Source organism: Mustela putorius, unplaced genomic scaffold (genome assembly GCF_011764305.1).
Source record: "Mustela putorius furo isolate JIRA1106 unplaced genomic scaffold, ASM1176430v1.1 tig00537227_pilon_pilon_pilon, whole genome shotgun sequence".
In the NCBI taxonomy this organism is placed as follows: domain Eukaryota; kingdom Metazoa; phylum Chordata; class Mammalia; order Carnivora; family Mustelidae; genus Mustela; species Mustela putorius.
Window position 1 is genome coordinate 24,940,210 of NW_025422368.1, and position 16,525 is coordinate 24,956,734.

General features: G+C 34.5%; 1 protein-coding gene across 6 annotated transcripts in view; it reads left to right on the plus strand.

Moving 5' to 3' along the window:
• The window catches only part of CCDC91 (coiled-coil domain containing 91), a 356,615-nt gene that overhangs the window by 81,233 nt on the left and 258,857 nt on the right, over nucleotides 1-16,525 (plus strand). For 5 of the 6 annotated variants that reach the window (XM_004755697.3, XM_045073381.1, XM_004755696.3 and 2 more), the window contains exon 4: nucleotides 15,869-16,026. In XM_004755697.3, coding sequence (XP_004755754.1) covers nucleotides 15,869-16,026 — 158 coding nt within the window. Of the gene's footprint in view, nucleotides 1-12,760; nucleotides 12,887-14,671; nucleotides 14,761-15,868; nucleotides 16,027-16,525 lie in introns of those variants that run through there. The other variant, XM_004755698.3, reaches the window with a different exon arrangement.

Sequence of the window (16,525 nt, forward strand, 5' to 3'; positions counted from 1 at the left end):
TTGTCTTAAAATGGCATTGGTTTGGTTAGTACAGTTGTTTAGCTTTAGTAGAAGCTAAATAAATTGCATTGGTTAGCACTGTTGGTCACATTCTTCTGTTGAGTGCATCAGCTCCCCCCTCCTTCTTTGTTTTCACTTCTGTATCAAACTAGTTCAGATTTATGTCGCATCTCACGTCAATTATTACAAATACTATCTTACCTGGCATCATTTCTCCTAATTCATCCTGTGCATGGTTTCTAGAATAGTCTTTATACAGTAGAGTTCAAAACCCCTATGGTCTTTTGTCTAACTTTCAAAATACACTCTTGTCTGGTGATGGCCAATGTTGACTTTCCACTCGCTGTTACCCTTGAAATACCAGTGGTCCAGTAAAACTGAAATTACTTGCTCTTCCCAGCAGATTTTTCCCAGCGGGTTCCTACCTCTCTGCTTCTTAGTTTTTCCTTTTGTTCTCCAGCTGGGATGGCCTCCATTGCTGCATGTTCAAGTCACATGCTTCTTTCAAGGCTTGGTTTAAATGTCTATTTCTCCACTGAGCTTTCCTCAGTCACTTTTTCAACCCCCTCAATTCCTACCAAATATGGAAATGACCTTTCCTTTCTATCAATTGCTGTTGTGTTGCACCTGTGTCGTTTTATACTGTCAGCTCTTCTCTTTTAGGTTGATGATTATGGCAGTGGATACCCCGGGGTTTTTTCCCACTTCTCAAATCCTTTTGCATTCTTCACTTCATTATTATCTTTTTTCTCCCTGTCTCTTAAAAATTGTTTTTTTCTAGTGTTCTGTCTTTGACTTCTTTATTTTTTCACTGGTGAAATCTTTTATTTGAGGATATTTTGGTTCGTGCTTTTACTTTGTCCCCTTTTTAGAGCTTCAGCCTTAAATTTTCAACTGGTCTCTGGCTCTTTCTATCTGGCTGGTCCCTTAGGTCACTTAAAGTCAACATAACTAAAACTTACCTCCTTTTCTACTGCTTTAAACCTGCACACTTCTAATATTTCTTTTCTCACTTAATAAAACCACCATTCAACGAGGTGTACCAGCCAGATAACTGTTATTCTTAAGTTTCTCTCCTTTTCTAAATTTGTTAAAACTAGTTGACCAAGACCTCTGTAATCACCATATTTCTTTTGAGCCTTTTACTTTTCAATTATGCTGTAGAACTTGCTGTCCCCTAAACTGCAGTTTATGTCTCTGTAGCTTTTTTTTTTAAATGTAGTTGACATATAGTATTCATACACTCTTCCCTTTGCCTAGAAAGTACTAGTAAGAAACTCTGTGACCTGGCCAAGTTAAATTAGCCTTTTCATTACCTGTTTCCTTATCTGTAAAATGGTAATAATACTTGCTCAGAAGTATTCTGAAGATTAAGTGTGAATACACACACACGTGTACGTATATTATATAACCTACACTGTTAGCTATCCATTCATATATATGAAAGCTATTTAATTATGGGTACATACATATGATTCAAGATTATAATAAATACTCTTAACGATTAAATGAGTATATATGCCCGAGATGGTGCTATTTTTTTAAAAAAGATTTTATTTATTTATTTGACAGAGAAAGATCACAAGTACACAGAGAGGCAGGCAGAGAGAGGCAGAGAGAGATGTGGGGCTCGATCCCAGGACCCTGAGACCATGACCTGAGCTGAAGGCAGAGGCTTTAACCCACTGAGCCACCCAGGCACCCGAGATGGTGCTATTTAAATATTAACTTTCCCCCTTCTCTTGCTTTTCTTTTATCGGACAAGCTATATGTCATATTTTATGTCTATCTAGGGATCACATCCTTTGTGAATCTTTTCATATAAAGATAGAATAATCCTTTTCTTCTTATACTTAATCTTCTACATCTTCTATTATGTGTTATACTAATTTGTTTATATGTATCCTCACTACAATGTGATCTTTAGGATGGAAAACTGTCTTTTTATCCTCTTTTTATAAAGCCTCTAAATATGCCATGTATGAAATCCATCAAGTTATATGCTAAATTCTGTGCTCCTGTGAGTGTATGGACCTTCCTGGAAAGAAAGTTCATAGCTTCTTTTAGACTCTCAGAGTTACCTGTTACTTAAAGAAGGCAAATACTCATAACCACATGATATGCATACTTATACTCTGGAGTGATTTTCTCTTTGTCTAAATATATGTATATATAGTATTGAACCATTCGTGTTAGTCTAAAAACTTAGGCATGTTAGTCTAAAAAATTAGGCTTAGCCTAAAATATGGTACATCATCTTTCTCCTTATAGAGCTTATTTTTCTCCACTTGCTATGTTTGGGTTTTATTGGGCATATAAACAGAGAGAATGCAAGTAAATGCTTTGAAGACGGTAAATCTCCCAACATACTTAACTAAAAAAAATTTTTTTTTTTGTCTCCGAAAGCATTATGATATAAGCAGGTTGTAGTGTAGGGATGCCTAGGTGGCTCAGTCAATTAAGCATCTGCTTTCGGCTCAGGTCATGATCCCAGCATCCTGGGATTGAGTGCTGCATCTGGCTCCCTGGTCAGCAGGGAGCCTGCTTCTCTCTTTCCCTGCTGCTCTCCCTGCTTGTGCTCTCTCTCTGACAAAGAAGTAAAATCTTAAAAACAAAAACCCCAGAACTTAAAAAAATAGTAAAAAATCAGTGTACACAACAAGAACAGAAGATACGTAACTCCTTTTTTTCCTAGGATTTGACCTGTTTGAGCTTAAGAGTCATGCTCTTAGCATGTCGATAATACTAGAAGATCTTAGTAGGACAATTTGATAATCTTATAAAATTGAATGTAATGTATGGGACAATATTTTAGAGAGGTTCAGAAAGTATTCTTTTTCTTACATCTTATGTGTGAAGAGAAAACATTTTAAATAATTTTTCTCTATTATTTACCCTTTTTTCCTCCCTCAGCTATTTCTGTTAGGTCCTTAACTTTGTCCTTATATACCTTTCTCATTTGAAATTACCATCTGGCTTTGTGTTTTATGGTTTACTTCACACTGAAACACTGCTTTCACAACCCAAAACTGGCTGTAAAAAACATTCTGTCTATAAAGTAATTATATTCTGTTTTATTCTAGTTGTTATTTATGGTGGATGGGTAATAGATAATATAGAATTCTTTTTATAATCTAGATGTCTATGATTATGATGGTTGGGATATTGGATTAGAGGAACATATAAATCGGTTAATGACTTATACCTCTTTATGATCATCTTCTTTTTTACATTACTTATTTACTTATTCATTTATTTATTTATTTTTGAATAAGCATTATCACTTTCATTTTTTAAATTCTAGTACTGTTAATATACAGTGTTATATTGGTTTCAGGTATACAATACTATGATTCAACAATTCTTTACATTACTCAGTGCTAATCATGATAAATGTACTCTTTTACTAATATTCTTTTTTAACTTTTTAAAAATTTAATTTAATTTAATTTTTTTGTGTTCCAAAATTCATTGTTTATGCACCAGACCCAGTGCCCTATGTAATACATGCCCTCCTTAATACCCACCACCAGTATGAGCATTTTTCTGTTAAAAACAATTGCCAGGAGGCGCCTGGGTGGCTCAGTGGGTTAAGCTGCTGCCTTCGGCTCAGGTCATGATCCCAGCATCCTGGGATCGGGTCCCGCATCGGGCTCTGTGCTCAGCAGGGAGACTGCTTCCCTCTCTCTCTTTCTCTCTGCCTGCCTCTCTGTCTACTTGTGATCTCTGTCTGTCAAATAAGTAAATAAAATCTTTAAAAAAAAAATAAAAAAAATAAAAACAATTGCCAATTAATGATTAAAGAGTCACACAAACTTTAATATATTCTATGCAATATGGCTTTCTATTTAAGTTGGAAGATTGGTACAGTCCAATTTTCCATCTGTGTTTGTCTTTTCATTTATTCTTTACTTTGTTCAAGAAAGGGTTTAAAGCATTGGGGTATATGTTGACAATAGTCTCTTTGGTCCAATTAAATTGAAAGGTTTTTACCCATTAAGAACTTTTGGGAAGTATTTGAGTATTATGTATTATGTGGACATGGTATTTGTAACACACATGGTTCAACCAGAGAAGCAGAATCAGTAGTTGATATATAAAGAGATATTGCAGGTAATTGGTTTATATTATTTGGGGGGCTGGCTAGGCAAGTCTGAAATCCATAGGGTAGGCATCAGGAAGGCCAGATTCAAACTGGCAGGCACAGTTTGAAGCTGTAGCTCAGGGCAGAACTTCTTCAAGTAAAAACCTCAGCTATGCTTTTAAAGACTTTCAACAATTATAAGTAAATAAATAAATTTATTTATTTTAGGGGGGGCAGGGGCAAAAAGAGAGGGGGAGGGGAAGCCTACTCCAGGTTGAGCACAGAGACTGAGGTGGGGCTCGATCTTACAGCCCTGAGATCATGAACTGGGCCAAAACCAAGAGTCTGATGTTTAACCAGCTGAGCCCCCTACGTGCCCCAAGACAGTTTAGAGGCACATTTTGATAATTTCTCCATTTAGAAGTAATCAAGCTGCATGTTACTGTTTCAGTTGTTTGTTTTTTTCCAAGTTTACTATTGTTAATACATTTAAGTCTCTAACCTCTTTAGATTCATATAATCTACAGGTTGCCTACTGTTTTCACTTGGATGTCTCTTAGATATTCTAAATGTCCTTCTCAAAAGATACATTACACTTTCTGTCTTTCTTCCCCTGGAAACATGATGAAGTGGAATGTCTTCCTTGTTACCAGGTGCTTGGATTGAAAAATGATCCTGATAATAAATTATGTCTTCTCTAGGAGCTCTCTGAATGAGCTACATATACTTGGTTGGAAGGCACAGTTTTGGACTTTCCTGGTATGTTAAATTTTGTAATGAAACATGTCTGTTTTGAGACCCTAGTAGCAACATCCATAAGATTGTTTTAAGAGATACCGATTCTTATGGAGATTGTAGCTAGCTTCTAAGCCAAGATGGGCCTCACACTTCCCTGTGAGGATCCTGTGTACTTGCCCATGAAGTGGGAATTGGGTTCCAACACTCCCTGCTTTTTACCCTCTGTGATTATGCCCTTTTGTACTTAATGTCTAGCTATAGAAATAGTGATCATCAGTTGATTTTTCTTTATCCCTGCAAACAATGGGTAGCCTTAGTTTTTGTGACTTGCGTGTGCTGTGATGAAAGTAGCACAGTGTTATGCATGGTCAACAATGAGGATATTTACTCTGAAATAATGTTTTTGTTTGTTTGTTTGGTTTTGGGTTTTTTTCCCCTTAATTTACCCGAGTTTTGGACCCAACTTCCATAGACTGGGGAGCCAAAAACTTCCTCAGCATATCAGTTTAGTATATTGCTTTAACTTAAATTGTGATTTTTTTTTTCCTTCCTCTTTGGAAGTTGTTTAGAATTTGCCTATGCTTGGTCACCTTGTGTGAGTACTAGTCGAAAGAAAAAAATACCTCAGATAGTAACTTGACTTAAAGGTATATTTATGGTTCTGAGATATTTCTTCCATATTTTTCAAAGTTATTAGAGTCATTAGATAATTCTATCTGCATTTTGTTATCATGTTTCTCTTGTTATTTTTAGTATTTCTTGGATGATGTGGGATTTTTTTCCTGCAGTGATAATGAAGAAGTAGTGGAGATTTAAGTAGATTATTTTTTAATGTCCCTGTCCAAAAAATTTTATTTATATGGTATGAATTTGTGTTGACCATTATTCTCTCTTTTATAAATTGAAACATAGTTTTTTTATGTATCTGCATAATTCCAAAAATTGCTCATTACAATTTGTGGTATATGGTGTTGCCAAAATAGCTCTTAGGAACACACTATTATTCCTCAAAGAGGCAAGGAGAGGTGGGGTCTGTATTTCTAAGATACTCTGGAGACTAATTAAAAGTAAATTGGTAGAAATGTATCAATTTTGTAATCCTTCTTTTGCTAAGAAAAAGGTCATTCCTATTCCTTGTGTTCCTGTAGCTTAGCCTATTTTTTTTTTTAAATATTTTTTATTTGACAGAGAGAGACAGAGATCACAAGTAGCAGAGAGGCAGAGAGAGGGAGGGGGAAGCAGGCTCCCTGCTGAGCAGAGAGCCCGATGTGGGGCTTGATCCCAGGACCCTGGGATCATGACCTGAGCCGAAGGCAGACGCTTAACCGACTGAGCCACCCAGGCGCCCCTAGCTTAGCCTTTTTTAAGTTATTATATTTTTTTCTTCTAGATAGCCTTGGTAATATCTTGCAATCCATTAAATAATAAATCAAGGGTCATTTCTTGGAGAGAATCTTCTTGGATAGAGGTAATACTTTTCTAAACACTGATTTTAATCCTGGTTTCTGCCATTTAAAGAAACCCAACCTATCCATTTGTTTTACATTTGCTAACAAACCTTCATATTTAGATATACTACTTAGATTTTCCTTAATTTTTGCATAATTTTCCATAACTGAATGATTCATTTACATGAGTGGAGTGCACAGTCTCAGCAATGAGCCCTGAACCAGAAGTAGTGGGTTCATACATAGACCTGAAAATAAATTAGGGTATCATAGGATTTCAGTGAAATGACAGTTTGTAAAAGGTAATCGTCAGCCTCTGTGAGATGAAGAGATGGTGAAAAGGAAGGGCCTGGGTTGGATAAAAGAATGTCTGAATGAAAATTAAAGTCCAAAAATATTTTTTAAGTTAAAAGTTATAAAAACATTTATCATTTTATTAGTGTTCTCCTTGTGAATTGTTAAGCATCAGTGGAGATTAACAGATTTCTTTAGGTATAGTTAAAAGTGCATGAGTATTTACACCTGTTTCTTGTTTAGACTTTACAAGAGTCATTATGCTTATGTAAACAAAACAGAGTTGACCACAGGCAAAATTACTGGAAAAAAGTTGCATACTGTTTCGAAACTTGGTCCTCTTTTGGTTATGCAGTATTCTGACGTAGTAGACTTTTTTGTGTTTTAGAAGAGGTCTGTCAATGAAAAATGATATGTCCAGTGACTTTGCTGATTACTGTTTCAAAGTGAAAGATGCAGAACTGCCATTCATTACGTTTTTGATTAGCTTTATAGCTACAAAAGAGTGTATGCTGACCTTGTATTTTCTGCTTTAGAAAAACCAAGGATTTCACATTTGAAATGAAGCAAATTGTGTCTACTCTTGCTTATGATTTAGAAGCAAGCAAACAAATAAAATACTCAAAGAAACAAAATTATGTAGATTTCTGCTTTTTAAAATATTAGTTTTTTATGTGGAAAATGGTGCTGTTGGGTACACTTGATCTTATAAAGATTTTTGACATGAAGCCTGGTACCAGTCAACTTTTTTTTTTTTAAAGATTTTATTTTTTCATTTGAGAGAGAGAGGCAAGGAGAGCACACAAGCACTGGGGAGAGGCAAAGGGAAAAGCAGTCTCCAGGAGCCCAATGTGGGGCTAGATCCCAGAACCTGAAGATCATGACCTGAGCTGAAGGCAGACACCCAACCACCTGAGCCACCCAGAGGCCCCCAATCAGCTTTTAATAGACCAAAGAATATTGTAGCAATTTGAAACTTGGGAGTTGTATTTTATTGTCTAGGTGAGAAGATAATTATATTTTACATATTGGAATTTGTAATTTTCTGTTAAGCTTAAAAATTCCCGTTTGTTAAGCAGGCATATATAAAATGTGTACCATCATTATTGGGGAATAATGATTTTGGTCTATATATGTTGACAGTATTTACCAATATGTGGCTTTTTTTAGGGTAAATTACTATTGAATAGTCACCTAAAATGTAGGGAAGATGTGTGAATTCTAGCACAGTGGAAAACTTAGAGGCTTAACTGAAAATATCTAGTTTCTACTTAGAGAGTAATACAGTTATATGTTCTCTTTTTTTTTCACAGCACAACTCATTTATTTTCCCATTTTATTTTTAAAATAGGATGTGGATTATGATACATTCAGTAAACATCTATATTATTTAGTTAAATTTTTGAAAATCCCACTAATACCTCGTAAGCTGAAAGCACATGTAAATTCTAGTCATTTTAGGTTCGATGTTCCTAGTTTCTGGAATATATATTGACATTAGCAGGATGCCAGAGAAGCTCATGCCTTCAAATATTGTGTTTATTGGTGGTTGCTGGTTCTTGACGTCTTTTCATAAAAGCATAGCTTATTTTAGTAAACTAGTTGGTCCCTTTTTATCTTCAGTTGAGTTAGAGTTTTTCCCATCTTACTTAGGTAGAGCAAATTTTGATTAGCAGGTTAATGTAGCTCAGGAGAGTTGAGAAATAAAACCAGTAAGGGCACTGAAACAAGACATCTAGAGAATTAAATTTTTAGGCATATGTAATTATTTTTTTCTTTATTATATTTGAAAATTACACTTATGAACCTATGAACCTGCCATTTAAAACTTAGAACATTACCAATTCTAGTACTCTTGTTCTGTCCTATTCCTATATTGTCTTCTAAAAAGAACCACTGTCTTAAATTTTGAGTTATGTTTTCCTCACTTTTGTAAAATACAGTTTTATTGTATATATGTATATGTCTCTAAAGAGTTTTATGTGCCTTATAAAAATAGGTTAATACATGTGAACTCCCTACAATTTACTTTTTTTCTCCCAAATGTACCTTTCTACGAGTCCTCCCTTTTATTGCAGTTGTAGTTTCTTTATGTTCATTGATGTAAAATATTCCAATATATGATTATGCCACAGCTCATTTAGCTCTTCAACTGTCAGTGGGTATTTAGGGTGTTGTTACTTATTTGCCATCATGAACAGTATCGCTAAGAGTATTTCCGTACATACTGATTCAGCCACTTTGCAAAGAGAAGACTTTTGTTTAAACCAAGTATTTTTTTCCTTTAAGAGCAGTACTTTGGATCTCTTGTTTATTTTCTGTTATATAATTTCCCTCCCCCCTTTTGTTCTTTCTTCCTTTTATTTTGACTTCAGAAAAGCTGTAAGAAATGGACAACTGATTCCCATATGTCCTTCATCGGTTTTCTTCAGATGTTACATGTTACCATATTTGCTTTATATTTATCCTTTTCTTCCTTCCTCCTCATTCTCTTGTTTTTTTCTTCCTCTTGTTCTTCTCACTATTTGTTTAGCATTCATTTTGTTCTTCACACTGAGGACATATAGTCAAAATACTATGTCCCAAACAAAGTTGGATTAGTTTTTGCCCCCCACTCCAACCCCTCTCACACTTTATAGTGTGATAAGAGTATTCATTTGAAATACGGTTTAGTTCATTTATTACTCTTTGTATATTATTTTAAGATTCAATCCCCTTATTCCCTTGCTTGTTGATTTTATTGAGTATGTGAAACATTAACATGGTACCAAAAATCAGAACCATAAGTAAAAAAAAAAAAAAAAAAAAAACTATACTTATAGGGGCACCTGGGTAGTTCGGTGGGTTAAAGCCTCTGCCTTCGGCTCAGGTCATGATCCCAGGGTCCTGGGATCGAGCCCCGCATTGGGCTCTCTGCTCAGCAGGAGGCCTGCTTGCCTCTCTCTCTCTACCTGCCTCTCTGCCTGCTTGTGATCTCTGTCTGTCAAATAAATAAATAAAATCTTAAAAAAAAAACAACTATACTCATAGAAAAAGTATTTCCACCATTCCTTTCTTCTTTCTACTACATGCCACCTGTCTTTCACCTAGGAGTCTCAATAGTTTTGGTTTTCTTCTCCCCGTGTTTATGACAAATGAGCAGGTGCCTATGTCTGTGTCTCCTCATATATTTAAGGGTTGTTTGTATATTTTATTTTTTGGTGAATTGTCTGTTCACATTTTTGCCCATTATTCTATAGGCTATTTTTTTTCCTTCTAATTTTTTCCTTTTAAGTTTTAAGCATTTTTTACATATTACAAATACTAACTCTTAACCTGTGATACATATTCTACATATTTTTTAGTTTATCAGCTTTTTAAAATTTTATTGAGGATACTTTTGGTACCCCAAAATTTGTATATATGCTATAGTCAAATTTGTCCTTTTTTTTTTTTTTTTTTTACTGTATCTAGAATTGAGTTATGGTTAAAAAGCCCTTTATACCCAAGGTAAAAAGGAACTCACTCATAGTTTAAGAGAAACTACACACACAAACACACCTTATATGGTCTAAAGTTTTAAATATTTGGATCTCTGATCAATTTAGAGTTTATTTTTTGTCTTGTAGCATGAAGTATGAGTCTAATTTCATTTTTTCCCAAATGGCTATCCCTTGTCCTTGCACTGTTTATTAATAAGCCCATCTTTGCCTTAGTGATTTGAAATGCCACTTTTATCATATATCTGCGTTTCATACTATTCTGGACTTTCTGGTATATTTTTCTGGTCTGTTTCCTGCTGCACCAAATGAATACACTGTTTTATTTTTAAAGAGTTTATCATATGTGCTAATATAATTTAAAATACAGTATGTCTTAATAAGGTCTGTAGTATGTTTTACTATAGTTTAATTTATTATAATGAAGGGGTAGTATCCTTCTTATACTTTTTCATTTTTAGTATTTGCCTACCCATATTTGCATTTTTGCTTTTCTGTGTGACATTTAATGTCCATTTGTCTAGTTCACTTATAAAAAAGCTTATTGCTACTTTTATTGGAATTATATTAGGACTATAAATTAACCAAGGGATGATTGACATCTTTATGATGGATAGTTTCCCTATCCAATTTCAAGAGATCTTTTCCTTTGTTCAGGTCTATCCTTGAGTCTTTCAGAAGTGTTATAAAGTTTTTGCCATATTTCCACTTAAATTTGTAACTATTTTGTCTTCTTTCTATGGAAAATAGTATTCTTCTGTACCATTATATACTCTAAGTGGTTAATTGTTTTTACTGGTAACTGCTATTTTCTATATGCTGTGTGTAAGTTTATATCCTGCTACTTTACTGAATGTATGTGTTGTTTTAGTTAGTAGGAACATGAAATAGTTTTCCTCCTTTCCTATTTTTATGCTTGTATTTAATTTCTCTTGTCTAACCTCATTGCCTTATACCTTTAGTGGAATGTTCACTGGCACGGAGGTAGTAGTGATCCTTGTTTTGCTCCTGTTCATATAGGAGACAACTTTTTTCCCTAGTAGTTAATTAACCTGCTGACTTTAGGACTAAGACCTATATCATGTTAAGAAAGTGTCTATCAATTCCTGTTTTCTTGAGTGTTTTTAACAGATATGGGTATTCAGTTTTATCAGAATCATTTTTAAAGTCTTGGAAATAATCATATAATTTTTCTCGAAATATATTAATATGGAGTATTTTGTTAATGAATTCCTTAATAGCGAACCATCCTTGCATTACTGGAACAAGTCTGAGTTGTTCATTGCATGTCATTCTCTTAATATGGTATTGGATTCTTTTACTAGTTTTATTTACAACTTTGTCTTTATTTATAAGTGATACTCTAAAAATCTCTAATGGTTCTTTTTGTACTATCTTTATCAAGTTTAGCTATCAGTGTTTTGTTAATGTTACATAATGCTAATGAAATTTTGACATTTTCCTTTACTTTCAATGTCCAGCAACAATTTTAGAACATTGGAATTATCCATTCTTCAAATTTTTGGTAGAAATTTTCTTGAGTGCTTTATCCGTGGGTTAGGTACCTAACTTTTTTCCCAAGGGCAGTTCTATTTTTTGAGTGGGTTTTTTTTTTTTTTAAAGCTCTAATCAGAACAACTTATATAAGCTGTATTTCTGTGGAAATTTCTTATTTTATCTAGATTTTCAAATTTACTTAGAAGTCTACAGAGGAGTTTTATTACTGAAAAATTGTTCTGTTTTAATTATTTTCTCCTTGTCATTTGTGTATTTTTGCTTCCTCTTATTTTTAATTAATTACTTTTTTAAGAGAAGTTCAGGATTTTTTTCTTTTAGAAATTCAGGATTTTGATTTTTTGGATTTATTTTTCTTCTTAATCTATTTCTATATCTGCATTATCTTTGTTTTCTTTATTGTGCTTTTAAAGTTTTCTTTATTGTTTCTTTTTAGTTTATGATCTGGGAATTTAATTGATTTTTTTTGAAAATTGATTGAAGTGTTCAAGACTATAGATTTTTCCCTAATCATTGCTTTATTTGTATCCCATTATTATATATAATGTTTTAATTATAGTTATTTCTTAGAAATTCTGTTGTATGTTGATAGTGGAACATTTAAATTATATTATGGTTGGGTGGTAATGGAGCAGGTGAAGAGATTCCTGAATAGGCTTGCTTTGATAGTTGACAAATGATAATTTCAGTGGCAGCTTCCATTTACTGAATATTTACCATGTATCTGGTACAATGAAGTGATTATATACATCATCTGAGTTAACTTAATGTTTATTTTGAGCTACACATTATTTCCCCATTTTCAGAAGAAGAAACAGTGGCTTAGAGGGGTTTATGTAATTTGCTCAAGGCTGCATAAACAAGTAAGTTGTTATTGTTTAAATTTGAATCCATTATTTTATTTTTTATTTTTTTAAAGATTTTATTTATTTATTTGACAGAGAGAAATCACAAGTACACTGAGAGGCAGGCAGAGAGGGAGAGAGAAGGAAGCAGGCTCCCTGCTGAGCAGAGAGCCCGATGCGGGACTCGATCCCAGGACCCTGAGATCATGACCTGAGCTGAAGGCAGCGGCCCAACCCACTGAGCCACCCAGGCGCCCTGAATCCATTATTGACTCCACACCTATGCCTTTTACTTAGGCAGCGTATTGTGAGGTCACAGAGGTATTGAATAGTATGGCATAATTAGAACTGTTAGTAGCACAGTGTGTCTGGAGTGAGGTTGGCACTTAATGGTATCATTTCTGGCTTGGGCAAATAGTTCTTTGAGGTACTGTTAACTAACATGGAAAACATGAAGCAAAGCAGCTTTATATAAGATAATGGGTAAGTTTGAGATACCTGCGGGACAGCTAAATGGAACTGTCTTGTAGTTGAGTATATGGATCTGGAGATCTGCATGTGGTTTGTGCTTACAGATGTGAATTTAGGTATCATTAGCTTACAGGTCATAATCTGAATAATGGATTTTCAAAGTGGTAATGTGGACATTGGGAAGGTCAGACGGTGTAGGGAACAATGAAACTTAAGATTGAGTGGAGAAAGAATCTGAAAAGAAAACAAGGACAAAATAGCCAAACTATAAGGAGGAAGTCTAGGAGATAATGGTATTATTGCAAGCACCAAAGGAGGAGGTTCAGGAACAGGGGGGGTTGCTAGTAGCAAGTGCTCCTGAGAACTAAATAATGATCCAAGAAAGAAGTGTTCATTTGATTAATAGTAACTGAAAGAAAAATTAATGTCTTAAATGATGGGTCCAGTGGAGTGATAAAGGGTGGGAGAGGAAGAAAAAAGATGGAAACAAATCATTTGTTTTGGTTATAAAGGGAAAGTGTGATAGGGTGGCAGTAGCTGGTGGAAATATGAGGTTGCAGTCACAAATGTGAAGTTCCCCTCTTCCTGTTTTCCTCCCTCAACATCTCTCTTCCTCTTTCCCTTATGTATCTCTTTCCTCTTACAGTCCCTCCTTCCTCCCGATATTCTACCTACTTTTCCTTCTTTTTCTGAAATGATGTACTTGAGTCTACGGCCATACCACCCTGAACGCGCCCGATCTCGTCTGAAGTGATGTACTTGACCATTTAATGTTATAGGATGAGAATTTAACTTGGGACAATATGATGTCTTAGAATATGGCTACAAATATGAGTGACATATAAAGAGATGTTAAAATGTTCAGGTATTAGATCAGACTGATATTTTTAAAAAAGACTTTTATTTATTTATTTGAGAAAGAGAGAGTGAGAGATAGAGAGCATACAAGCAAGGAGAGGGGAAGAGGGAAAGGGAGAAGCAGACTCCCTGCTGAGCAGAGCACCTGATGTGGGGCTTAATCCCAGGACCCCGAGATCACGACCCGAGCTGAAGGCAGATGCTCAACTGACTGAACCACCCAGGCACCCCAGATCAGAATGATATTTTTAAGAGTTTCTTGAACCCAGGATCATAGTCACACATACCCTTCTGCCCAGAAATAAACATAATTGTCCAAAAAATTTTAATGATCTTTGAAGGAATAATGAAAATGATATCAGCACAGTGCTAAATGTTTTACATATTTTAGTCAAGTTAAGTCTCCTTAGCAACACTATGCCAATTTTACAGGCAAGAAAACTAAGGGAATTTTAACTTGCCAGTTGTCTTATACCTGGTATGACAATATGGTTCTGGAGTCTATGCTGTTAATTACAAGTTTGTATTCCCTTTACTGTACTATAGTGCTTATTTTCATGCCTTTAAAAGTTCATTAGGAATATTTTTATTATAAATTATAATTCAGAATTAGAATTAGACTATTCTGACATTTTAGAAAAATATGTTAGCATAGAGACTAGTGAAGATTAGAAAAAATAATTTCTGGAAAAGATATATCGAGTACAAGCATGAATTGAAATTCCTGCTTTCTGTATTTTAGGTAGAATAGTGAAATGTCTGTGGGACAAGGTTAGAATACCTTATCCAGTATGGCACATAGTGTCTTAAAAACTTGTTATTATGACATAGTAATAGTATATATAAGAAAATTAAATGATCCCATAGGTTGGCCAATCAGAAATTGATATATTCCTTAGTTTTAAAATATCTAATGACCTCATACATATCTTTCTTTAGGGAAAAATGCAATTTCCATTGTGAACTGCTTTCCAGAATTTATGGTAGAACTTCGCTGACGTTTCTACTGATGCCAATGTGGAATAAAGGTCTATATAATTTAGAAAGTCAAAATGTATAAGTGGATTATTGTTAAAAGTGATTTACTCCTCTTAAACTTTAAAACACATAATACAAATATATTTGAAATTTTAGAAAGAAATTTGAAAATATAGTAATAATACATATGACCTTTTAATTTTGCCCTTATTGGTATCTTGTCTTATTTCATCTTGGCAGTCAGCTTTCTTTTCATGACCTTTGTATTTAAGCCAAATCATAATCTAATAATATTTTGTCATCAAGCTAATTATAGGATTCTGTTTCAACATTACTTTTTTATAGAAACAAGTCAGTAAACTAAAATTGATTTTAACAAAGTCTTTTGCCTGTTACAAAGAAGAAGTTAACACAGAGGAAGTTGGATTAGCTACTTTTTAATTTAATTAAAAAATTTTTTTGAAGATTTTATTTATTTGAGAGAGAGCAGGTGCTGTGGAGGTGGGTAGGGGCAGAGGTGGAGGGAGAGAGAGAAACTGAAGCAGACTTTCTGTTTGTTGAACTGGATGTGGTGCTTGATCTCATGACCCTGAGATCATGATCTTAGCTGAAATCAAGAGTCAGATGCTTAACCAACTGAGCCACCCAGGCGCCCTGGATTAGCTATTTTAAAGTAATTATTCTTCCTTTTAGCTCAGTTTATTGTAATACATATTTAATTGATTTTATTTGCCTACTGGGTCATAAGGTCATTGAGTACATGAACTCATCTGTCTTGTTCACTGTATCTTCTCCATGCTTCGTGCTTGTGCTGGGCATTAGTAGGTATGCTAGTGCTTTTTCTTGACTGAATAAATGGATGATATATTTGAATACTTTCTCTCAGTTGGAAATGCACTACTTATGGTAATGTGTTTTTATGTAAACACTAAGACATTAGTAAACTGTTTTGTTGCCTGGATCTCATGTGGAAATGTTATGATAAATTTAGAAATACTAGTTTTAGATTTTAGATAGTGGTCCCTGAGGAATAGGCATAGGATCTTTGTTTCAGTGCCTTTACTTCCCTTACCCTTTTCCCTTCCCTCTACTCTCTTTCTTCCTTTCAACTCATTCTTGACTTGCTCTTGGATAATCCTGTATTTGTTTTTTCTTTAGTATCTGGAGTCCATCTTTCTCCAGCTTCTCCTGAGATTATACTGGACCATGACCATGCTACTTCAGTTGGCTGCCTCTCTTCCGAGCCCATCATTTCATCACCAGAGAACGCACACACAGACAACAGCATTGTCAGTCAAACCGTTCCTAAAGCACAGGTAAAGACAAGTGTAAGTTTACATACTAAAAAAATTATAGCCTGGTTTAAATGAAGCTTTTCTGATTTTTTTTAACTTTTTCTGATTTTTTTTTTTAAAGATTTTATTTATTTATTTGACAGAGATCACAAGTAGGCATAGAGGCATAGAGGCAGGCAGAGAGAGAGAGGAGGAAGCAGGCTCCCCGCCAAGCAGAGAGCCCGATGCGGGACTTGATCCCAGGACCCTGAGATCATGACCTGAGCCGAAGGCAGCGGCTTAACCCACTGAGCCACCCAGGCGCCCCGACTTTTTCTGATTTTTTATCTACATAAATATTTCTGAAAAATATTTATGTAGATATTTTAACTTTGAGGCTAATAGCTAGAATTCAAAAAACTGAATAATATGTTTGTTTTGTGGCATAATTGCAAAGTATTTAAGTAGCCATAGTTACCAAAGTACAGTTTAAGTGTATCATTTATTAAAATTGACTTAGTTTTGCATTTCAAATCTTCAA